This window comes from Pan troglodytes, chromosome 15 (genome assembly GCF_028858775.2).
Source record: "Pan troglodytes isolate AG18354 chromosome 15, NHGRI_mPanTro3-v2.0_pri, whole genome shotgun sequence".
In the NCBI taxonomy this organism is placed as follows: domain Eukaryota; kingdom Metazoa; phylum Chordata; class Mammalia; order Primates; family Hominidae; genus Pan; species Pan troglodytes.
Window position 1 is genome coordinate 33,812,731 of NC_072413.2, and position 24,743 is coordinate 33,837,473.

Genomic DNA, 24,743 nt, shown 5'->3' on the forward strand with positions numbered 1-24,743 from the left:
AATACAAATGATGCTCTAAATATACTTTTCTGAATACAAATAACAAAGGACATGGATCTATAATAGCTCTTGAACTAAAAGCTGAAGAACACACAGAAGTTAATTAGGTTAGGCAGTTACTTCAGGAGATAGGCGTATATGTGTAGAAACTGTAACTTAGTATTCTTACTGCCCCAAGTTCCCATTCTTTCCCCCATCTTTCAGGCACTCACACTTAGTAAAACACACTCTATGATATACCCCTCAATCATGTGAGAAAACATGATTTAATATACCTTCTAATAGTCACACATATTTTCCTACATTCACTTGCTGTTTAGATTATTCATTTTTAGCAATCAGGAAAAGTTTCTTGAAAACAACAGGCACAGCATCCAATACTATGCCTTAGCAGAGTGGGCATTCAATAAATACTGGTGACTATTAAAAAGATAATATAACAATACTTATCTTGCATTTTTTTCCTATCATTACCCAGTACATAGCATAAAAATAGAATTATCTGCAGTTATGGCATTTATTTAAATATGTCACTTTGATAAAGACAAAGGTGTCTATAGATAGTTCTTTTGATTTGTGGCTATGGTAGCTGTGGTAATTCACTGAAAAAACATTTGTTAAATGCCAACAGGCCTGGTACTAGGTGCTGGAGATACAGCAGTAAGCAAAAGAGACAAAGTCCTTTTTCTCATGACCTTGATATTCTAGTGGGAGGAGTCAGATAAACATATACAAAAATAAACAAGGTAAACTTACACGCTGATAAATCTATAAAGAAAATAATATAGGGTAATGTGAAAAAGTTCCTGAGTAGAAAGGGGCTTATTTAGCTAGGTTGGTCTAAAAAGGTCTTTCTGAGAAACTGTCATGTGAGTTTAAGAACAGAACAATTAGAATGAGGAAGCCTGATAATGTGGAGAAAAAACATTTCAAACTGAGAGAGTAGTAAGTGTACAGAGCCCTTAAGATGTGAATGAGTTTGACATGTTGGAAGGTTAGAATGTCAGTCAGTGAGGCCAGATTATGGTAAATGAAAAGGAAAAAGGCAGGAGATGAGATCTAGAGGTAGGCAGGCTGGTGGGGCCAAATCACGTAGTGCCATAGTGAGGAATTAGAATTTTATTCCCGGCCGGGCACAGTGGCTCACGCCTGTGATCCCAGCACTTTGGGAGGCTGAGGCGGGCAGATCATGAGGTCAAGAGATCGAGACCATCCTGGCAAACATGGTGAAACCTTGTCTCTACTAAAAGGTGGTGCACGCCTGTAGTCCCAGCTACTCGGGAGGCTGAGTCAGGAGAATCGCTTGAACCCAGGAGGCGGAGGTTGCAGTGAACAGAGATCGCGCCATTGCACTCCAGTGTGGCAACATAGTGAGACTCCGTCTCAAAAAAAAAAAAAAAAAAAAAAGAATTTCATTCCCTATACAATGAGAGGCCTCTGCTATCTCACCCACATAACATTTACTGTGGTAAGATAAACTTGCATTGAACCATTTATATTTTCTGTTTTCTCAATCCTCTATTCTTGTCATCAGGAGTATATATGTAAAAACTGGAGTTACGGGCAGAGTTTCTTCTATAAGATTGTTATATTTAGGACTCAAACAATGAGTATAATTTCACAGCACTTATTAACTATAATCCTAACTTCACTTTTACTAAAATAATGAAAAAATTTAAAAATTATTCCTTAAATTTATTTTTTAACAAATTCATTTTTCAGACTATATTTAGCATATAGTTCTTTGGAAAGTATCTTATATTTCTGTATAAAATAAAGAAAAACAGATTTAAAATAAAAAATCAGACCAAGCAGCACTACAAGGTTCATTTATTTGCACAACTATTGTGAGTAAATTTCAAGACAGAAAATGAAACACTTTCCATTACACTAATAGTATTTCAGAGGAAATGGACTTAAATAAAGTGCTTCTTTCCCCCTATTTTGGGGGGTCCAGGAAATGAAACATAGACTAGAGAGTTCAACTAAGTATGTTACAATTATCTCAACTTGATCTTCATCAAACTTCTAAAAGGATGATTCAGCTACCTATGAAGCAGAGTATCAGCAAGTGGCTAGAACAAGGAGACAGAGGAAATGAGAGAGGCTCCTATGAACACTTTATACCAATGCTTGCAGCACTTTTGATTTTTAGGGGTGAATACACTCAGTTAAGTGGAAATTATTTTTAACCATTTTCCATCAATCTTCCTCAGGAAGAGATAATTTATAGAACAGATTGCTTGGACTGGGGTTATATCAGGATTTTTATATGGTGGTGCAACATTTCTAAGAGAAACTTAGCTAAACTGAATGTTTGGCTAATTTGCTCAAGAAGTATAGTCTATGTTGTAAATATTCTGCTGCTACTGTCTTGAGCCTTGAAAAAGCTTCTCTTCACAAGAAATATAAATGCTACATTTAAATAGGTCCAAGGATATTTACTTCTCATTCTGAGAAAATAAAATGTTTGAAAATAATTTACAAATCACATATTTTAAATAAAAAATCAGAACTAAAATTAGTTTCTATAAAATGGATATAAATGATTTTACCCTACCAAGTTTAAAGCAAAGGACCAGAGTCATAAATAATTCTAGCTTGCCAGAGGCATGGCTATTTCTTTATACTGACTGTCGACTATCTAATTTAATTAGAGGTATTAAACTCCTTGCTGAGGTCAACAAGCCTTACTTCCTCCAATATTACACTTCAACCCGTGCTCATTAATGTGTCTACTGAATGGATTAACACACCTAAAGATATATGTACAAAGGATAGGGGGGACAACCTAATGATATCCAATTGTTCATTTATAATAGGACACATGTTCTAGCCTCAACTTATTACCACTAATGTGGAATTTATTAAATTCAGGAGAAAAAATACCAATACAGAAAGTGATTTTTTATCAAGGACAACTGGTATAAGACAACTGGCTTCTACGATTAAGTTTAAACATTTAACCTATCAAAAATAAAGTGATACTAAAATAAAACTAAAATATAAGCCTGCTACTTAGAAAAATCTTATATACTAGAACTCTGAGGAAAAGATTAAGGCAACAGTCATTAGGTATAGGGAAACGGTAAACATCAGTATATAGAGAAATCAATGTTTATAAGGTTTTAAAAAATTTCTACGAAAAGAAAGTTTAAGCTAATTACACTGAATTATGAGATCAAATAAAAATTCCCTTTCTGTTGGACTTAAAAGCTGCTATTGTTTCTTGGAGAATCGCAGTATCAGGACGTATATGACCACATTGTTCATACATATAGAGCTGAAACATTGCTTTAATTTAGTTTGACACTGACAAAGTAAATTTTACTTAAATTGATTTAAATTACTACTAGAGAAAATAAGACATTTCTCCAAAGAGTATATACAAATGGGCAATAAGCACATGAAAAGATGCTCAATATCATTAGAAGGGAAATACAAGTCAAAAGCACAACGAAATATCATTTCACACCTACTACTATGACTATAATTATTTTTTTAAAACAGAAAATAACAAGTGTTGGCAAAGATGTGGAAAAATTGCAAACCTTAAGCATTGCTGGTGGAAATATAAAATGATGCGGCTGCTGTAGAAAACATCCTGACAATTTCTCAGAAAGCTACATATACAATTACCATATGATCCCAGCAATTCCACTCCTAGCTATATAGCTAAATTGAAAACAGGGATTCAAATAGATATTTGTATGCCAGTGTTCACTGCAACATTGTTTACAAGAACCAAAAGGTGGAAACAACCCAATTTCCAGCCACAGATGAATGGGTAAACAAAATGAGGTATATACTTGCAACAGATTATTGTTCAGCTTTAAAAAGGAATGAAATTCTGATGTATGCTACAACATGAATGGATCTTGAAAACATGCTAAGTAAAACAGGCACAAAAGGACACATATTTTATGATTCCACTTATTCGAGGTTCCTAGAACCGGCAAATTCATAGAGCTTCCTGGGGTAGTGGAAGGAGGAATGGGGAATTACTGTTTAATGGGTACAAAGTTGCTGTTTGAAAATTTAAAAAAGTTCTGGAACAAAAACAAAAAACAAAAAACAACAAAACAAGTTCTGGGTCTTCCAGTTTCTGGTGCAGCATACAAAGGTTTGGAATCACCACTTTGATCTAACAACAAATAAAATGCCGAACAAACTGAAAATCAACAATTCTTTTTAGCATCATCAGAGACATGAAGTCACAGGAGAAATGCTCCCCTTCCCATTCGTGGTGTCCCACTGGAGAGAGATAATTACAGCTGACTGATGGAATCTAGTGCCAGTGTAGGAAAACCTGAACTAAAACTGAACTGCTGGAAGCTCAGTGTGGACAAGTCTAAGAGTTAGCAACTCCAGGAGAAACCAGTCTTATGGGGAACTTCCCTACTTTTGTGAGTTTTATTTCCAAGAGCTCTACCAGGTCCTCACAGTGAATAATAGAGAAAAATATCCTCTTGCTTTACGGAGGGGGAGGGGAAAAACAATTATTTGAAACACACCAAAACATTCTGTTCTTCTTTAAAAGGCCTGCCCTCAGTAGAAACTATTTTACCAAAGCCTAACCTACCTGGGAGAAGAAAAATAGCCAACTCTGGCTCCTTGGAAGGTCATACTGTCCCACCTAAGGGAAGGGACTGAAAAACACTAGTGAAGTTCACAATCCAGGGCCACAGGCTCAGCAAAATACTGAAACCTAATGATGGGACAATGGAGTGCCTCCCCTTCCCCCACACCTTACCACCATACCACTAAAGGCCTATTTACCAGAGTTCCTTTTACTGAGCATATGTTCAGATTTCAACAAAAAATTACAAGACAAAAAACATAGTCTAAAGAGACTGAACAAGTATCAGAACAGAATAAGCACCAGAGTCAGATGTGGCAGAGATGCTAGAATTATCAGACCAGGAATTTAAAACAACTATGGTTAATATGCTATGGGGCTCTAATGGAAAAGGTAGACAACATTTAAGAACAGATGGACAATGTATGTAGAGAGATGGAAATTCTAGGAAAAAATAATCAAGAAAAAATGCTAGAGTTAAAAAAACACTGGAACAGAAATTTTAAAACGTCTTTGATAGGCTCATTCACAGACAAGACACAGCTGAGGAAAGAATCTCTGAGCTTCAGGATATCTCAACAGAAACCTCCAAAACAGAAAAGCAAAGAGAAAAAAGATTTATATTCAAACAGAATATGCAAAAACTGTGGGACTACCATGAAAGATGTAAATACATGTAATGGGAACTCCAAAAGAAGAAGAAAGAGAAAAAGGAACAGAAGCAATATTTGAAGCAATAATAACAGAATTTCCCCAACTTAATGTCAGTCATAAACCCAGATCCAGGAAGCTCAGTGAACACCAAGCAGGGTAAATGTCAAAAAACTACACCTAGGTGCATCACATTTAAACTTGGAAAATCAAGGGGAAAGAAAAATTCTTCAAAGAAACCAGAGGAAAAAAAATCTTACCTACAGAGTAGCAAAGATAAAAATTACTTCTGATGTCTCAGAAATTACATAAGCAAGAAGAGAGTAGAGTGAAATATTTAAAGTATTGAGAGAGGAAAAAAAATACCACACACCTAGAATTCTGTACCCTGTGAAATTATCCTTCAGAAGTGAAAAAGAAATAAGACTTTCTCAGGCAAACAAAAATTGAGAGAATTTGCAGCCTGTAGACCTACCTTTCAAGAAATGTTAAAACAAGTTCTTCGGAGAGAAGAAAAACATATATGTCATAAACTTGGATCTACATGATGAAAGGAAGAGTATGCAGAATGAATAAGTGAGGGTAAATTAAAACTTTTATTTTTCTTAGTCATAATTGGTTTAACAGAATATAGTTTAATAATAGCAGCAATGTATTTGAATATGTATGCTCATATTCATATATATATATAGGTTTATATATACCTAAAACAAGCGAAATGAATGACAGCAATGATACAAGGGATGGAAAGGAGGGATTAGGAATACTTTGTTATTGCAAGCAGTAATATATAAGCAGTACAGTATAATTTTTTTTTTGAGACAGGTCTCACTTTGTCACTCAAGCTGGAGTGCAGTGGTGCAATCATGGCCCACTGCAGCCTCAACTTCCCCAAGCTCAGGTGATCCTCTCACCTCAGCCTCCCAAGTCACTGGGACCATGGGGATACACCATCATGCCTGGCTAACTTTTGTGTTTCTTGTAGAAACAACGTTTCACCATGTTGCCCAGGCTGGTCTTGAACTCCTGGGCTCAACAGATCTGCCAGCCTCTGCCTTCCAAAGTGCTGGGATTACAGGTGTTAGCCACTGCACCCGGTTGGTATAGTGTAATTTGAAAGTGGACTTGTAACTTGGATTAACTACAAATGTATAGTGTAAACTCTACAGCAATCACTAAAAAGTTAAAAAGTTAAAAAAAGCAGCATAATTGATATGTTAAGAAAGGAGAGAGAAGTGAATCATATAAAATGCTCAATTAAAACCAGAAAAGGCAGAAAAAGTATAAAAGACAAAAACAGGAACAAAGAACAAGGGCAAAAATAGAAAACAGAATACAGCAGACAGAAATAGAAAACAGTAAAGAATACAGTAGATATTAATTCAACTATATTAATAATCACTTTAAGAATCAATGTTATAAATAAACCAATTAAAAGAGATTGTCAGAGTGGAGCTAAAAACATATATATTGTCTACAAGAAAGCCACTATAAAGACAAATATAGACTAAAAGTAAAAAGATATACCATGCTAACACTAATCAAAAGAAAGCAGGAGTAACTATATTAATTTCAGACAGAACAGACTTCAGAGCAAGAAAGTTATCAGGGATAAAGAGAAGCCTCATATAACAAAGGAGTCAATACTACAAGATGACATAGCAATCTGTACATGTAGGTGCCTAACAACAAAGCATCAAAATGCATCAAGCAAAAACTGACAGAACTTCAAACTCACACGGAACATTCACCAAGACAGACCATATTCTGGGCCATCAAATACACCTTCGGAAATTCAAAAGAATAGAAATCATAAAATGTCTGCTCTTGAACAATGGAATTAAATTAGAAATCAGTAACAGAAAGATAGTTGGAAAACCCCAAAATACCTGGAGATTAAACAACATACTTCTTAAAAACACATGGGTCAAATAATATATCTCAAGAGAAATTAAGAAATATTTTGAAACAAATGAAAACGCAAAAGTTCTGTAAAGAGACGGTGGTGATGGTTGCAAAGCACTGTGAGACTACTTAAAGCCAATGAATTAGTTAAAAATGATTTAAAAAATGGTTAAAATGAACTTATTCTCTAATAAATCTAGTGCATAAAAGTTTCATCGTTTCAGAGTACAACTTTAATTAAAACTCAATCTTTTTTTGTATAAGGTTTAAGGAAGGGATCCAGTTTCAGCTTTCTACATATGGCTAGCAAGTTTCGCCAGCACCATTTATTAAATAGGGAATCCTTTCCCCATTTCTTGTTTTTGTCAGGTGTGTCAAAGATCAGATGGTTGTAGATGTGTGGTTTTATTTCTGAGGGCTCTGTTCTGTTCCATTGGTCTATATCTCTGTTTTGGTACCAGTACCATGCTGTTTTGGTTACTGTAGCCTTGTAGTATAGTTTGAAGTCAGGTAGCGTGATGCCTCCAGATTTGTTCTTTTTGCTTAGGATTGTCTTGGCAATGCGGGCTCTTTTTTGGTTCCACGTGAACTTTAAAGTAGTTTTTTCCAATTCTGTGAACAAAGTCATTGGTAGCTTGATGGGGATGGCATTGAATCTATAAATTACCTTGGGCAGTATGGCCATTTTCACGATACTGATTCTTCCTATCCATGAGCATGGAATGTTCTTCTACTTGTTTGTGTCCTCTTTTAGTTAGTTGAGCAGTGGTTTGTAGTTCTCCTTCAAGAGGTCCTTCACATCCATTGTAAGTTGGATTCCTAGGTATTTTATTCTCTTTGAAGCAATTGTGAATGGGAGTTCGCTTATGATTTGGCTGTTTGTCTATTATTGGTGTATAGGAATGCTTGTGATTTTTGCACATTGATTTTGTATCCTGAGACTTTGCTGAAGTTGCTTGTCAGCTTAAGGAGATTTTGGGCTGAGACAATGGAGTTTTCTAAATATACAATCATGTCATCTGCAAACAGGGACAAGTTGACTTCCTCTTTTCCTAATTGAATACCCTTTATTTCTTTCTCCTGCCTGATTGCCCTGGCCAGAACTTCCAACACTATGTTGAACAGGAGTGGTGAGAGAGGGCATCCTTGTCTTGTACCAGTTTTCAAAGGGAATACTTCCAGTTTTTGCCCATTCAGTATGACATTGGCTGTGGGTTTGTCATAAACAGCTCTTATTATTTTGAGATAAGTCCCATCAATACCTAGTTTATTGAGAGTTTTTAGCATGAAGGGCTGTTGAATTTTGTCGAAGGCCTTTTCTGCATCTATTGAGATAATCATGGATAATCATGTGTTTTTTGTCTTTGGTTCTGTTTCTATGCTGGATTACGTTTATTGATTTGTGTATGTTGAACCAGCCTTGCATCCCAGGCATGAAGCCAACCTGATTGTGGTACATAAGCTTTTTGTTGTGCTGCTGGATTTGGTTTGCCAGTATTTTATTGAAGATTTTTGCATCGATATTTATCAGGGATATTGGTCTAAAATTCTCCTTTTTTTGTGTGTGTATCTGCCAGGCTTTGGTATCAGGATGATGCTGGCCTCATAAAATGAGTTAGGGAGGATTCCCTCTTTTTCTATTGATTGGAATAGTTTCAGAAGGAATGGTACCAGCTCCTCTTTGTACCTCTGGTAGAATTCGGCTGTGAATCCGTCTGGTCCTGGACTGTTGTTGGTTTGTAGGCTACTAATTATTGCCTCAATTTCAGAGCCTGTTATTGGTCTATTCAGGGATTTAACTTCTTCGTGGTTTAGTCTTGGGAGGGTGTATGTGTCCAGGAATTTATCCATTTCTTCTAGATTTTCTAGTTTATTTGCGTAGAGGTGTTTATAGTCTCTGATGGTAGTAAACTAGTTCAACCATTGTGGAAGACAGTGTGGCAATTCCTCAAGGATCTAGAACTAGAAATACCATTTGACCCAGCCATCCCATTACTGGGTATATACCCAAAGAAGTATAAATCATGCTGCTGTAAAAACACATGCATACGTATGTCTACTGCAGCACTATTCACAATAGCAAAGACTTGGGACCAACCCAAATGTCCATCAATGATAGACTGGAGTAAGAAAATGTGGCACATATACACCATGGAATATTACGCAGCCATAAAAAAGGATGAGTTCATGTCCTTTGTAGGGACATGGATGAAGCTGGAAACCATCATTTTGAGCAAACTATTGCAAGGACAGAAAACCACCGCATGTTCTCACTCATAGGTGAGAATTGAACAATGAGAACCTTGGACACAGGGTGGGGAACATTACACACTGGGGCCTGTGGTGGGGTGGGGGGAAGGGGTAGGGATAGCATTAGGAGATATACCTAATGTAAATGATGAGTTGATGGGTGCAGCACACCAACATGGCACATGTATACATATGTAACAAAGCTGCACGTTGTGCACATGTACTCTAGAACTTAAAAGTATAATTTAAAAAAATTAAAAAATAAAAATCATTTAACAACTCTTTTATTTTATTTTTTTGAGACGGAGTCTCACTCTATCACCAGGCTGGAGTGCAGTGGTGTGATCTCAGCTTACTGCAACCTCCGCCTCCTGGGTTCAAGCAATTCTCCTGCCTCAGCCTCCCGAGTAGCTGGGACTACAGGCACGTGCCACCACGCCCAGCTAGTTTTTGTATTTTTAGTAAAGACGGGGTTTCACCATGTTGGCCAGGATGCTCTCAATTTCTTGACCTCATGATCCATCAATCTCTTGACCTCACGTTCCGCCTGCCTCAGCCTCCCAAAGTGCTGGGATTACAGGCGTGAGCCATCGCTCCCGGCCAACAACTCTTAAATGGTGCTATCATGCCTAAAATTTGTCTTATTTGCTATGATAAAGGATTATTAAACATCCATTTCAGATGCTTCTTTTAAAATAATTAAGGGCCCTTGTGACTACTTTGAGGGAAACAGGCATCTTATTTGACATTTCTACAAAGGTCACAGGAATAAAGTATCAAGTGCCATATAATTAGCAAGTTTAATACAGTGAAGTAAAAATATCCTGACATAGTTTTCTTTAACAAAAAAGTCATTTTAATAGAAAATAATCTACTTTGTTCCACTTTTAGGTTTGCAATCTAAGATACTATTAATTTTTACAAATAAAACCATGATGAGCTATCCTATTAGAATGACTATTATCAAAAAGACAAAATGTAACGGCAAGGATGTGGAAAAAAGAGGACTTTGTTACATAGGTAGTGGGAATTTAAATTAGTACAGGCATTACGGAAAACAGTATGGGGGTTCTTCAAAAAATTAAAAATTAGAACTATCATTATGATCCAGCAATCCCACTACTGGGTATATATCCAGAGAAAATGAAATCAGTATGTCAAAGAGATTATCTGCACACTCACGTTCAGTGCAGCCTTATTCACAATAACCAGGATATGGAATCAATCTAAGAGTCCATCAATTGATGAATGGATAAAGAAAATGTGGTATATATATAGAATGGAACACTATTCAACCTTACAAATGAAGGAAATCCTGTCATTTATAAAAACACGGATTAACCTGAAGGACATTATGTTAGGTAAATTAAGCCAGGCACAAAAAGACAAACCATGATCTCACTTTTAAGTGGAATCTAAAAAAGTTGAATTCATAGAAAGATGGAGTACAGTAAGTCCTCACAATGTCATCAATAGGTTCTTGGAAACTGCAACTTTAAGCAAAACAACATATAGCAGGCCTTCAAATAATGTCATATCCTTCATAATTTCATTATAAATTTGATGATAAAATACAATTGGTTTCATTATATGCCATTTTCCTTAAACGGAGAGAGTCAGCGCTTATGGGGAAGAGTTTGAAAATGGAGAGAAGCTGGTCGAGGGACACAAAATTTAAGTTAGGAGGAATGAGTTAAAGAGAGCTATTGTACAACATAATGACTATAGTTAAGAACAACATGCTGTATACTTGAAAATTGCTAAGAGAATAGATTTTAAGTGTTCTCAGCATGAAAAACTGGTATGTGAGGTAATGCATATTTTAATTAGCTTGATTTAGCTATTCCACAGTGTTTACATATATCAAAATGTGTTGTATATCATAAATATATACAATTTCAATTTATCAATTAAAAAAGTAAATGTTTAAAAAAGAAATATATGAGAAATATACTTAAAAGAGTCACTATTGTAGGACAGCAGAATAGTAATATATTATTAATTTTAAACTCTGCATTGGGGTTTAAAAATTATGCCCATGGAGCCCTGATTAAATTTATTTATTTATTTATTTATTTATTTATTTTTGAGACAGTGTTTCACTCTGTCACTGAGGCTGTAGTGCAGTGGTGCAATCTTGGCTCATTGCAGCCTCAAGCTCCTGGACTCAAGCAATCTTCCCACCTCAGCCTCCAAATAGCTGGGACTACAGGCATGCACCACCATGCCTGGCTAATTTTTTTTGTAAGGACAGGGTGTCACTATGTTACCCAGACTGATATCGAACTCCTGAGCTTGAGCAATCCTCCCACCTTAGCCTCCCAAAGTGCTGGGATTACAAGTGTGAGCCACTGTGCCTGGCTTATTTATCTTTTTTACACTATACTTATAACTGTGTCTACTTTGGGTATAATTTATTTTCATAGAGATTTAAGATAAATTCCTGGAACAAATGGTTTATGTGAAGTTTTAACAAATCTTTATTCCAATCCTATTTAACATCATATACTATTATCAGTATTGATGTCTTATCTTGTACTTCTAAAAAGCATATGCCAAAAAATTCTGTAACAAACTTTTCACTGAATATGCTTTCATAGACTTAATTACCTCTACCCCACCACTCATTGCAATCTAATTAGTACCCATATATTAGTTTTCCTAGCTATTATCCATTTATTAGGCAATTTCTAACAATATTCTAAAATGTAAACAAAAGGCATAAAAGGTAGTTGATATAGTTTGCCTTTGTGTCCTTAACCAAATCTCATCTTGAATTGTAATCACTGGGTATTGAGAGAGGAACCTGGTGGGAGGTGATTGGATCATAGTGGCAGTTTTCCCTATGCTGTTCTAGTGGTAGTGAGTTCTCATGAAAGCTGATGGTTTTATAAGGGTTTGACAGTTACTCCCTCACATGCTCACACTCTGTGGCCTGCCGCCACGTAAGATGTGCCTGATTCCCCTTCTACCATGATTGTAAGTCTCCTGAGCCCTCCCCAGCCATATGGAACTGTGAGTCAATTAAACCTCTTTTCTTTATAAATTACCCAGTCTCAGTATTCTTTATAGCAATGTGAAAACAGACCAATACAGTAGTCAATCAAATCTTATAAAAGATTTGTAAAGAGTCCTAAACTTCCTTTTAAAAACAGTATGTTAATAACCCTGTTTCAAAGCTTATTAGTGAAGTGCGAAGAGCTTTGCTATCAGGCAAAAGAGTATCAAGTGAAATGGCTGATCATGTTCAGTTGGTTACATTTAGTAATAGTTTTGGATAAACTGAGGATAGGATTTTCAATAGAAACCCTGGGGCAAAAACAAACAAACTGAGAAGAAAGAGGAGGAGAAGGAAGATATAAAGGAGAAATGTTGGATAAAGTTTTACTTTTAAAAATGTTTCTCACAAAACCAAATATGAGTTGAATACATAAAACTGTACTCTGAGGTATCTCTGTAGCTACAATGACTTTTCCATGGCTGTGTGAGATACAGCAAAATGGTGGTGTAAATTTTAACAGTTGTGGACCATCAATATCATTCTATGATACCCCTTACAGATTCTAAGGTAGCAAGATTTATTTCAATTAAGTAACACTTATTTGTTACATTAGTTTTAGCTCAAATGTATAGGATACAGCATGTTATATTTTAAGTGCTATGTATGTATGTATGTATGTATGTATGTATGTATGTGTTTTTCTGAGTCAGGGTCTCACTTGGTCATCCAGGTTGGAGTGTAGTGGTGTGACCATGGCTCACTGTAGCCTGGACATCCCAGGCTCAAGCAATCCTCCCACAGTAGCCTCCTGAGTAACTGGGACTATAGGCACATGCTACCATGCCTGGCTAATTTTTAAATTTTTGACAGGGGGTCTTGCTATGTTACTCAGGTTGGTCTCAAACTCTTGGGCTGAAGCAATCCTTCCACCTTGGCCTCCCAAAGTGCTGGGATTACAGGCATAAGCAAGCCACCACACCTGGCCTGGAATAATTGCTGTTTTATTTTTTCCTCTCCCTCAATCAATATAAACATTGTATCAGAGTCCATGAACTAAGGGCCTTGAAATATAATTTTACCAATGTAAACAAACACAGAAATCTTTCAATTTGTTATATCCCTTGATACAGTTTCGCTCTGTGTCTCCAACTAAATCTCATCTCAAATTGTAATCCACATGTGTCAAGGGAGGAACCTGGTGGGAGGTGACTGGATTATGGGGAAGGTTTCACCTGTGCTGTTCTTGTGATAGAGAATGAGTTCTCATGAGAGCTGATGGTTTTAAAGTGTGGCACTTCCCCTTTGTTCGCTCTCTTGCCTGCAGCCATGTAAGATGTACCTTGCTTCCCCTTTGCCTTTTGCCACGATTGTAAGTTTCCTGAGGCCTCTCCAGCCTTGTGGAACTGTGAGTCAATTACACCTCTTTTGTTTATAAATCACCCAATCTCAGGCAGTTTCTTTATAGCAGTGTGAAAACAGACTAATATATCCCTATTTTCTTGAAGGTAAATCCTTTGTTAAGACTGTAACCAATCAGAAATGAAAGTAAAGACATTACAACAGGCACTTCAGAAATAAGAAGGATTATAAAGGACTATTATGAACAACTGTATGCCAACAAATTGGATAACCTAGAGGAAATGGATAAGTTTCTAGAATAAACAGCCTACCAAAATTGAATCAGGAAGAAATGGAAAGTCTGAACAGACCAATAACAAAGAGATTGAAGAATTAATTAGAAACCTTTAACAAAAAGCCCAGAACTAGACAGCTTCACAGCTGAATTCTACCAAACATTCAAAGAATTATTACCAATATTTAAACTCTTCCAAAAAACAGAATGAAGGGGAATACTTCCAAACATTTTATAAAGCCAGCATCCCCTCGATCCCTAAGCTAGACAAAGACACCAGAAGGAAAGAAAACTACAGGTCAATTTCTCTGATGAACACTGATGCAAAAATCCTCAATAAAATATTAGCAAACTGAACCAATCCAACAACGTATCAAAAAGATTATACATCCAGATGAAGTGGGACTTATCCCTGGCATGCAAGGCTGATTTAACACACACAAATCAATCGATGTGATACACCACATTAACAGAATAACAGTTAAAAACTATGTGATCATCTCAATTGACGTAGAAAAAGCATTCAACTAAGTCCAATATCATTTATTGAGTAAAACTCTTGACAGTTTAGGTATAGAAGGAAAGTTCTTCAACACAATAAAGGTAACTTATGAAAAACTCATCACTAACATTATAACCAATGAGGAAAAATCGAAAGCTTTTCTATTAACATCTGATACAGGGAAAGGATGCCCACTTTTGCTGCACCTATTCAAGATAGTACTGGAAGTACTAGCAAGAACAACCAGAGAAGAAAAAGAAATATAAGTCATCCAAATCAGAACAGAAAAAGTGAAATTATCTTTATTTGCAGATGACATGATATGCTATGTAGAAAGCCCCTGAGATGCCACAAAAACAATGTTACAACTAACATATGAATTCGGTAACGGTGCAGGATACAAAATCAACATACAAAAATTGCTAGCATTTCTATATACAAATTATGACTTAGCTGAAAAATCAAGAAAACAATCCTATTTATGATACCATAAACATACTTAGAAATAAATTAACCAAGGAGGTGAAAGATTTATACTCTGAAAACTATAAAACATTGATGATAGAAATTTAAAACACAATGAAATGGAAAGATATCTTGGATTGAAATAATTAAGATTGTTAAAATGTTCATACTACCCAAAGAAATACATAAATTTAATGGAATCCCCATAAAAACTCTAATGGCATTTTTCACAGAAATAGAAAAATCAATTCTAAAATTCGTATGGAACCACAAAAAAACCTCAAATGGCCAAAGCTAAACTGAGAAAAAAACACAAAGGGGTATCATATTCCCTGATTTAAAATTATATTACAGGCTGGGCACAGTGGCTTACACCTATAATCCCAGCATTATAGGCTGAAGAGGGATTGCTTGAGCTCAAAAGTTTGAGACCAGCCTGGGAAACATGGCAAAACCCCATCTCTTCCAAAAATAAATAAATTAGTCAGCATGGTGGCGAGTGCCTATAGTTACAGCTACTCAGGAAGCTGAGGGAGAATCACTTGAGCCCAGAAGTTGAGGCTACAGTGAACTGTGATTGCACCACTGCATTCCAGCCTGGGTGAAAGAGTGAGACCCTGTCTCAAAAATAAATAAATAAAATATTATATTATATTATTTTACAAAGCTACAGTCATCAGAATGGTACGGTACTGGTGTAAAAACAGAAGCATATACCAGTGGAACAAAACAGAGATCCCAGAAATAAATCCAAACATATACAGTAAACTAATTTTTCACAAGGGCACCAAGATCAACAGGGAAAGGATAGTCTCTTCAACATGGTCTTGGGAAAATGGCATTTCCACACGGAAAAGAATAAAACTGAATCCTTATCTTACACCATACACAAAAATCAACTTAAAATGGGGAAAAGACCAAAATATAAGACATGAAACCTAGAAGAGGACATAGAAGAAAAGCTCCTTGATACTGGCCTTGGCAATGATTTTTTTGGACATCACACCAAAAGCTCAGGCTACAAATACAAAAATAAATAAATGGTACTACATAAAACTAAAAAGCTTCTGCAGAACAAAGGTAACAGTCAACAAAATGAAAAGGCACCCTACAGAGGGAAAACGTATTTGCAAACCGCTTATCTATTAAGGGATTAATATCTAAAATTTATAAGGGTCTTATAAGTCAACAGCAGAAAAGCAAATAAACGGATTAAAAACTGGACCTAAACAGACATTTATTTAAAAACATAAAAACATTATTAAGGACCTAAACAGACATTTATTCAAAAATGCAAAAATGGTGAACTGGTATATGAAAAGGCTCAACAATCACATTAATCATCACAGAAATGCAAATTAAAACCACTATGAGATATCACTTTATACTCATTAGAATGCTATTGCCAAAAAGGTAAGAGATAACAAACATCGGTAAGGATGTGGAGAAAGGGGAACACTAGTACACTGTTGGTAGAAATGTAGACTGTACAGCAATTATGAAAAAAAAAAAAGTACGGAGGTTCTTAAAGAAATTAAACATAGAACTACCATATGACCTAGCAAACCTTTTTCTGGGCATATACTCAAAGGAAATGAAATCACCACCTCCTCAGGATATCTGCATTCCTATGTTCACTGCAGTATTATTCACAATAACCAAGATATGCAAAACTGTCCATCAATGTACAAATTGATAAACTGTGGTATATATGCATACAATGTAATATTATTCAACCTTAAAAAAGGAGATTCTGCCACTTGCTACACATGAATGGACTTGGAGGACACTATGTGTCCTAAGTGAAATAAGCCAGACACAGAAAGAAAAAATATTGCATGGTATCACTTATATGTGGAATCTAAAAAAAAAAAAACAAAGGAGAAAATATACACAGATAGAGAATAACACAGTGGTTACCAGGGGTGGAGTGGGGTATGAAATTGGGACAAGGAGCTCAAAGGATACAAAGTAGCAGATATGTAGGATGAACAAGTCTAGAGATTTAACGCACAATAAACATTGTATGGTATTTGGAATTTTGTTAAATAAGTAGATTTTAGCTGTTCTCGTCATACATAAAAAAACTAGATGAGATGATAGATATGTTAATTTGCTTCAATATAGTAACCGTTTTATTATCTATATGTATCCCACAACATTTCATGTTGTAAACCCTAAATATACACAATAAAGTTTACTTTAAAAAAAGACTGCAACCTTTAACCATATCATTGTTTCTTAAAGAAAACATAGTTTGCTGTACAACCACCCTATTTTCAAGACAGCACTGGGTGGAGTGGTGTACTACAACCAGAAACAGTGCTTGATCAATTCGATTTCTTACTTACGTATTTTCTGTATTAACTGTCTCAATTATGAGCATTTTAATTTGAAAGCACTTCTCAGCACTTACTTTTTTGGTCAAAGAATCATCAGAATCAGAAGGCATTCTTGTTGACACATGAAATATTACTTCTACTGTAGAGGTAGCAAAATATGGAGTGGTCAATCCAGTGCTTTTGTTTTTTTGTAGTCCTCCCATAAAACCACAATGGTTTGTAAGATTTACCTAGAAGTAATGAAGAGCCACATAAATTAATTAAACAAAACCCAAACACACTACGGAGAAAGACTCAAACTTCTTGCTTAAGAAAAAAATTGGGAACAAAGTCTTTTGCATGTTATCAACCAATACTTAATCTAGAATTGTTAGAATTGATTTGTTTGTACTGGTACTTTTTAAGTATTTGAGGATTTCTAATTAGTAGGAGTTAACCAGGAAAGGTATCAACTGCTGTGTACTATGCATCTTTTGTTAGCCTACTAGGTGTTAATGGTAAATTATAAAGGCTGTCAGAGCACACCAAGGCCAGGGAGAAAAAAATCAAGTATGGAAATAGTTTGGGGAAAAGTTAAAATGGTAATATCAGTTTGACAAAATGATTAATTTGGTGTGTTGTATTTACTCATAAAACTGGCTTCCTGATTTGTTAGTACTTATTACAGTCCACAACAAAAATTAGAAATGCAGAACTTAATTACAGTTTAGTTGCATTTAAAAAACAACAAGGTGATCTGTAAAAAGATTTTAAAGAATTTTTATTTTCTGATTATAAATATAATACATGTTAATATCAGGGTTGTTGCATTGGATGATATTCCCCGGACCTGTGTGATGTACAGAAGCCAAGAATTTGTGTTCATTACAGAAAATTAGGGAAATATAGGAGAATAAAAAAAATTGAAAATCACCAGTATTTCCCTACTTAGAGAAAACCATTTATATATATGCTTTGCAATTAAAAAATGAGAATAACAGGTAAAATGGAGAATTACAGAAAAAATCCCTGCACCATATGAACTGAACACATCTCAAATATCAGTGTCAGTTACTAATGGCTGAATACATATATGATTGTTAGATTTTTGTGCCATTACTGTAAGATTACCTCAATCTCTTCCAGTTTAAAATTTATTTTTAACTCAGTAATACATTTACATAATTAAAAATTTTAAAGCATTAAAAAAGCATACCAAAATTCTTCCTTCCATGTCTCTCGCCTGCAACTACTCAGTTACCTTCTCAGAAAGCAATTTAAGTATCTTTAGAAAAATATTATCTGCATATATAATTAAATTCTTATATGTTTATATGCACACATCCATTCACGTTTGTGTGCACATACACACAGTACATGCATATAAAACATTCTGCATCTTGCTTTTGGAATTAATATACCTTGAAAACCACTCCTTATTAGTAAGTAGATTCCTCATTTTTGGTTCCTGGCTTCACAGAAGTTCATTTTACTGAGGTACAATCATTTAGTCCCCTACTTGAAGGACATTTAGGTTGTTTTCTGTCTTTTGCTATCACAGTCAATGCTGCAGCAAATAACACTGAACTCATATCATGCTCCATTTGTGAAAGTACAGCTACGGACAAATAGTTAAACGTGAAACTTTAAGTCAAAGGGCATGTGGACTTCTAATTTCAAAACACACTACCAAGTTGCCCTCCACAGATGCCACCAACAATGTATGAGAATGCCTGTTTCCCTCATAGCCTTTCAAATATAGTATATTATCACACTTTATGATCTTTGCTAATCTGATAGGTGACAAATGGTATCTCCAGGTAGATTTTTTGTTTTGTTTTACTTTAGTTCAGAAAGTTACTTATTTTCAAGTCAATTCTCTGATAACGTAAAGGAGAAAGTCTCAGTTTAGTGTTCCTTTGCTGTAAACACTTCACATTTGCTGATCTCTATTGTTTAAATTAAACATCTGGAGAGTCATATGAAGAAATGAAAAAATTAAAAAGAAATCCCATGTACACTTTACCCAGAGCCCCCCAGTGCAAAACTCTATCACCACCAGGATACTGATGACATTGATATAGTTAAGAGAGCATGTTCAAAAATTCAAGAATCCCCCATATTGCCCTCTTATGTGAGCCATACCCACTTCCCTCCTACTCTATCCCCTCCTTAACCCCTGGCAATCACTCACTCATCTGTTCTTCACTTCTATAACTATCATTTCAAGAATGTTGTATGAATTAAAGGACATAGGATGTAACCTTTTCAAGTGTTTGGAGATTTTCCTGTTATCTTTTTGTTAATGATTTCAAGTTTGATTCCATTGGGGTTCAAGGACATACTCTATTATTTCAATGCTTTTAAATTTGTTGAGGCTTGTTTTATGGCCCAGGATATGATCTGTCTTGGTATATGTTCTGTGGGAACTTGAAAATAACATATATTCTGCCATTGTTGGGTGGAATATTTTACATATGTAGATTAGATCTTGTTGGTAGCTGCTGTTGTTGAATTCCTCCATGTACTTGCTGATTTTGTCTAGTTTTCCTCTTAACTGTTGAGGAGTGAAGTCTCCAACTATAATTGTGAATTTCTCTATTTCTTCTTTCAGTTCTATCAGCTTTAGTGTCACATATTTTGTAGCTCTGTTATTTGGTGCACATGTATTTAGCATTGCTATGTCTTCTTGGTGAACTGATCCTTCTATAATTATATAATGTCCTTCTGGTCTCCAGTAATTCTCTTTGCTCTAAAGTTGATCTGATATTAATGCAGTCACTCTGGCTTTTCTTTGATTGATGTTTGCACAATATAACTTTTTCTATCCTTTTACTTTCTGCCAGGCTATATTGTTTTATATATATATATTTTATTTATTTATTTTTTTTTTGAGATGGAGTCTCGCTCTTGTCACCCAGGCTGGAGTGCAGTGGCGTGATCTTGGCTCACTGCAACCTCCGCCTCCTGGGTTCAAGCAATTCTCCTGCCTCAGCCTCCTGAGTAGTTGGGATTACAGGTGTCTGCCACCACGCCCGGCTAATTTTTGCACTTTTAGTAGAGAGGGGGTTTTGCCATGTTGGCCAGGCTGGTCTCGAACTCCTGGCCTCAGGTGATCCGCCCACCTTGGCCTCCCAAAGTGTTGGGATTACAAGCATGAGCCACTGCGCCCAGCCTATATTCTTATATTTCAAGTGAGTTTCTTTTAGGTAACACGTAGGTGGGTCATATTTTTTAATCCACTCTGCCAATCTCTGTCTTTTAATTGGTACATTTAGATCATTTATATTTCATGTAATTATTGACAAGTTAGGGCTTAAGCTTGCCATCTTATTTTCTGTTTTCTGTTTTTCATTTCTGTTTTATTTTTCCTGCCTCCTGTGGCTAACCTGAACATTTTCTAGAACTCTGTTTTTAACTATCATTCTTTTGAGTGTACACTGTTGTACAGTTTTGTAGTGGTTGCTCTATGTGTTACATTATATATACATAACTTATCACAGCCTACTAGTGTTGTCATTTTACCAGTTTAAGTAAAGTAACCCTACCTTATTATATGTTCCTTTACCATCCCTGTTTGAAATATAATTGTCATAAATATTTCCTCTACATATATTTGAAAACACATTAGACAGTGTTATAATTTTTGCTTCAACAGTCAAAAATAATTAAGACAACTCAAGATGAGAAAGCACAGTGATTGCATCTATCCATTTTTTTCTTGCCATGGTCTGCCTTCCTGATGTTTCAAAATTCCTCCTTTTATCATTTCCTTTCTATTAATAAAACTTCTTTCAGTGATTGTTTTAGGGTAGGTCTGTTAGTAACAAGTTCTCTAAGTTTCTCTTCATTTGAGAATGTTTTGACCTTCTCTTCATTCCTGAAGGATATGTTTGCGAGCTATCAGATTCTGGGTCTGCTGGGCACAGTGGCTCATGCCTGTAATCCCAGCACTTTGGGAGGGGGAGGTGGGAGGATTGCCTGAGACCAGGAGTTTGAGACCAGCCTGGCCAACATGTTGAAACCCTGTCTCTACCAAAATTACAAAAAAAATTAGCTGGGTGTGGTGGCGCATGACTGTAATCCCAGCTTCGTCGGGAGGCTGAGGCACAAGAATCACTTGAACCCAGGAGGTGGAGGTTGCAATGAGCCGAGATCATGCCACTGCACTCCAGCCTGAATGACAGAGCGAGACTCCACCTGAAAACAAACAGACAAAATAAACAAACAAAAAACAGATTCTGAGTTGACAGTTCTTTTTTCTTTCAGCACCTGGCTCCCACAGTTTCTGATAAGAAATTTGCTATCTCTTTAATAGTTTCCCCCCACAGATAAGGTACACTTTTTCTCTGGATGCTTTCAAGAATTTTTGTCTTTAGCTTTCAGAAATTAAATTATGATGTGTGTTACTATAGATTTCTTTTGATTTATCCTGTTTGGGTTTCACCGACCTTTTTGAATCTACAGCTTTATGTCTCTCACCAAATTTAGGAAGTTTTCAGCACTTTCTTCAAGTATTTCCAGTACTTTTTCAGACCCAGGCTCTTTCTCCTCTCCTTCTTGGACTCAGATAACAGAATGCTAGACTTTTTTTTTTTTTTTTTGTTAATGTCCCTCAGGTCCCTGATGCTCTGTTCATTATTTTTAGGTTTCTTTTCTTTTCCTTTTTTTTTCTTTTTCTTTTCTTTTCTTTTTTTTTTTTTTTTTTTTTTTTTTTTTTTTTTTTTTTGAGACAGGGTCTGCTCTATCACCCAGGCTGGAGAGCAGTGACATGATCTTTACTCACTGTAACCTCCACCTCTGGGACTCAAGCAATCCTCCCATCTCATCTTCCCAAGTAGCTGGGATCACAGTTGCCTGCCACCACACCTGGTTAATTTTTGTATATTTCTGGAGAGATGGGATCTCACTATGTTGCCCAGGCTGGTCTCAAAACTCCTGGCTCAAGCAATCTCCAGCTTCAGCCTCACAAAATGCTAGGGTTACAGGTGTAAGCCACCATGCCCAGCCTAAGTTTGTTTTCTGTGCTGTTTAGGCTGTTTCTACTGTTTTATCTTCCAGTTTACTGATTCTTCTGAACCCCCATTCCCACTCCACTTGGTTGCTGGGTACAACTACAGAGCCTTTTATTTCAGTTATTACATTTTTCACTCTAAAACTTTCATTTGGTTGTTCTTTACATTTTCTATTTCTTTGCTGAGACTATTTTTCATTTGTTTCAAATGTGTTACCAATTACTGAAGCATTTCTATGAAGGTTGTTTTAAATATTTGTAATCTTGGTGTGGGCATCTGCTGTCTTTTTTTAAAATTCAGTTTGAGATTTTCCTGGTTCTGGATATGATGTGTAATTTTTTATTGAAATGTACACATTTTCATAAGACTCTGGATCTTATTTAAAATTCCTGTTTTAGCTGGTTGTTTGAAGACTCTGCTGTATGAGGGAAAAGAGCAGAGAATCAGGTGAAAGTGCTGACTTGTTTCTGCCAGGTGGAGGTAAAATTATATGTTCCTTACTCAATCTCTGTTGACACCTGGGAAACAGGGAAGATCCTCATTACTGATATGTGGAGGCAGGAGTTCTGGCTTCCTATGTGATGTTCACTGACACAGTCGTAAGGGTGACCTCACTACTGCTGGGTGATGGTAAAAGTCCCAATTCTCCATGAGGCCTCCTCTGAAATGACTCCAGTGGACAGCAGGTGCCTCAGTAATATTGGTGGCGATGGAATTCTACATTTCCCATGTAGTTTCCACTGACACTTGGGTGTGAATGGGAGACTCATTACCAACTGGTAGACATGAAAGTCTTGGATTTCTACTTGGCCTTCTCTGGCACTATTTGATACTAGCCCAGTGTGGTGTTGGGGGCACCTCATTACAGCCTCATGAAGATGGAAGTCTAGGCTCCTTACCTGACCTTTGCTGTCAGGTTGGGGATGGGGTCAAGGAATTGTCTGTGGTGTTTGGCTACAGTAGTGCAGTTATTATCTAAATGTTTTTCTTTCTTTTTAGGTTGCTCCTTTCCTGGTCCTTTGGCTAGAAAGAGCAGGCTTTGGTTGGTGCTTTTTGTTTGCACTCATTGGTGTTTCTAGGTTGCTGACTTCTTCAGCTCCAAGTCTGGGATATATGAGGCAAAAAAGAAAACACAGAAAATGCGCCACTATGTCATTCTTCCGTCCTAAAGTCCCTAGTTATTCTGTCTTTTCTCCGTCTTTCAGAGTCTTCTTATGCTTGTTTTATATGTAATGTCTTATGCTTATTGTACTCAGTAGGAAGAATACAGAAAGTATATCTATTTGACTTTCCCAGAAGTGGAAATCTCCTCTGTACAATTTAATGGATTTCAGGATATTCACAGTTAAGTGCAATCATCACTACAGTCAATTATAGAACATTTTCATCATTTCCCAAAGAAACCCCATATCTTTTAGTTGTCACCCCCCTCCTCCCTCATGCCCTTAACTAGCCCTAAGCAACCATTAACCTACTTTCTGTCTCTATAAATACACCTATTGTGGATATTACATATAAATGGACCATTAATATGTGATCTTGATGATTGGTTTCTTTCATTTAGCACAATGTTTTCAAGGTACATTCATGCTGTAGCACATAATCACTTTGTTCCTTTTTATGACCGAATAATATTCCCTTTTATTGGATATACCACAGTTTAGCCATTCATCCATTGATGGACATCTGGGTTGTTTCTACCATTTTGCTAGAGTAAATAATGCTGCCAAGAACATTCATGGCCAGGCTTTTGCATGGACATATGCTTTCATTTCCCTTGGGTATATACTTTGGGGGTAGAACTGTTTGGTCACATGGCAACTCAACATTTAACTGTTTGATGAACTGCCAGAATGTTTTCCACAGTGGTTGCACATTTTACATACCTACTAGCAGTGTATGAGGGTTCAGATTGCTCCTAATCCTAGCCAACAGTTGTTATTACCTGACTTTCTGATTATAGTTATCTTAATGGGTGTGAAATGATACCTACTATGGTTTTGATTTGCATTTCTCCAACAGCAAAGGATGTTGAGCACCTTTTCATGTGCTTATTGGTCATATATCTTTTCTGGAGAAATGTCTATTAGGCCCTTTGATCATTTTTTAGTTGGGTATCTTCTAATCATTGATTTGTATAACTAGTTTGTATATTCTAGATACTAGTCTCTTATCAGACTTCACCTTGAAGCACAAAAATTTTAATTTTAATAAAGTACAATTATCTGGTTTTGTCTTTGTTGCTCATGATTTGTGTCTTATCTAAAAATCCTTTGCAAAATCCAAGATAATGAGGATTTACTCCTATATTTTCTTCTAAAGTTTTAAAATTCTAGGTCTTAACATTTAGGTCTGTGATCCATTTGGAGTTAATTTTTGTATATGGTATGGGGTAAGAGTCTGGTTTCATTCTTTGCATAT

The 24,743-nt window shown here is 36.0% G+C and overlaps 1 protein-coding gene across 17 annotated transcripts in view; it reads right to left on the minus strand.

Moving 5' to 3' along the window:
* RALGAPA1 (Ral GTPase activating protein catalytic subunit alpha 1) overlaps positions 1 to 24,743 on the minus strand; it is a 270,569-nt gene that overhangs the window by 39,512 nt on the left and 206,314 nt on the right. For 15 of the 17 annotated variants that reach the window (XM_001141541.7, XM_063792836.1, XM_054666497.2 and 12 more), the window contains one exon: positions 17,403 to 17,558. In XM_001141541.7, coding sequence (XP_001141541.2) covers positions 17,403 to 17,558 — 156 coding nt within the window. Of the gene's footprint in view, positions 1 to 1,101; positions 1,383 to 17,402; positions 17,559 to 24,743 lie in introns of those variants that run through there. The other 2 variants (XM_054666500.2, XR_010150907.1) reach the window with 2 other exon arrangements.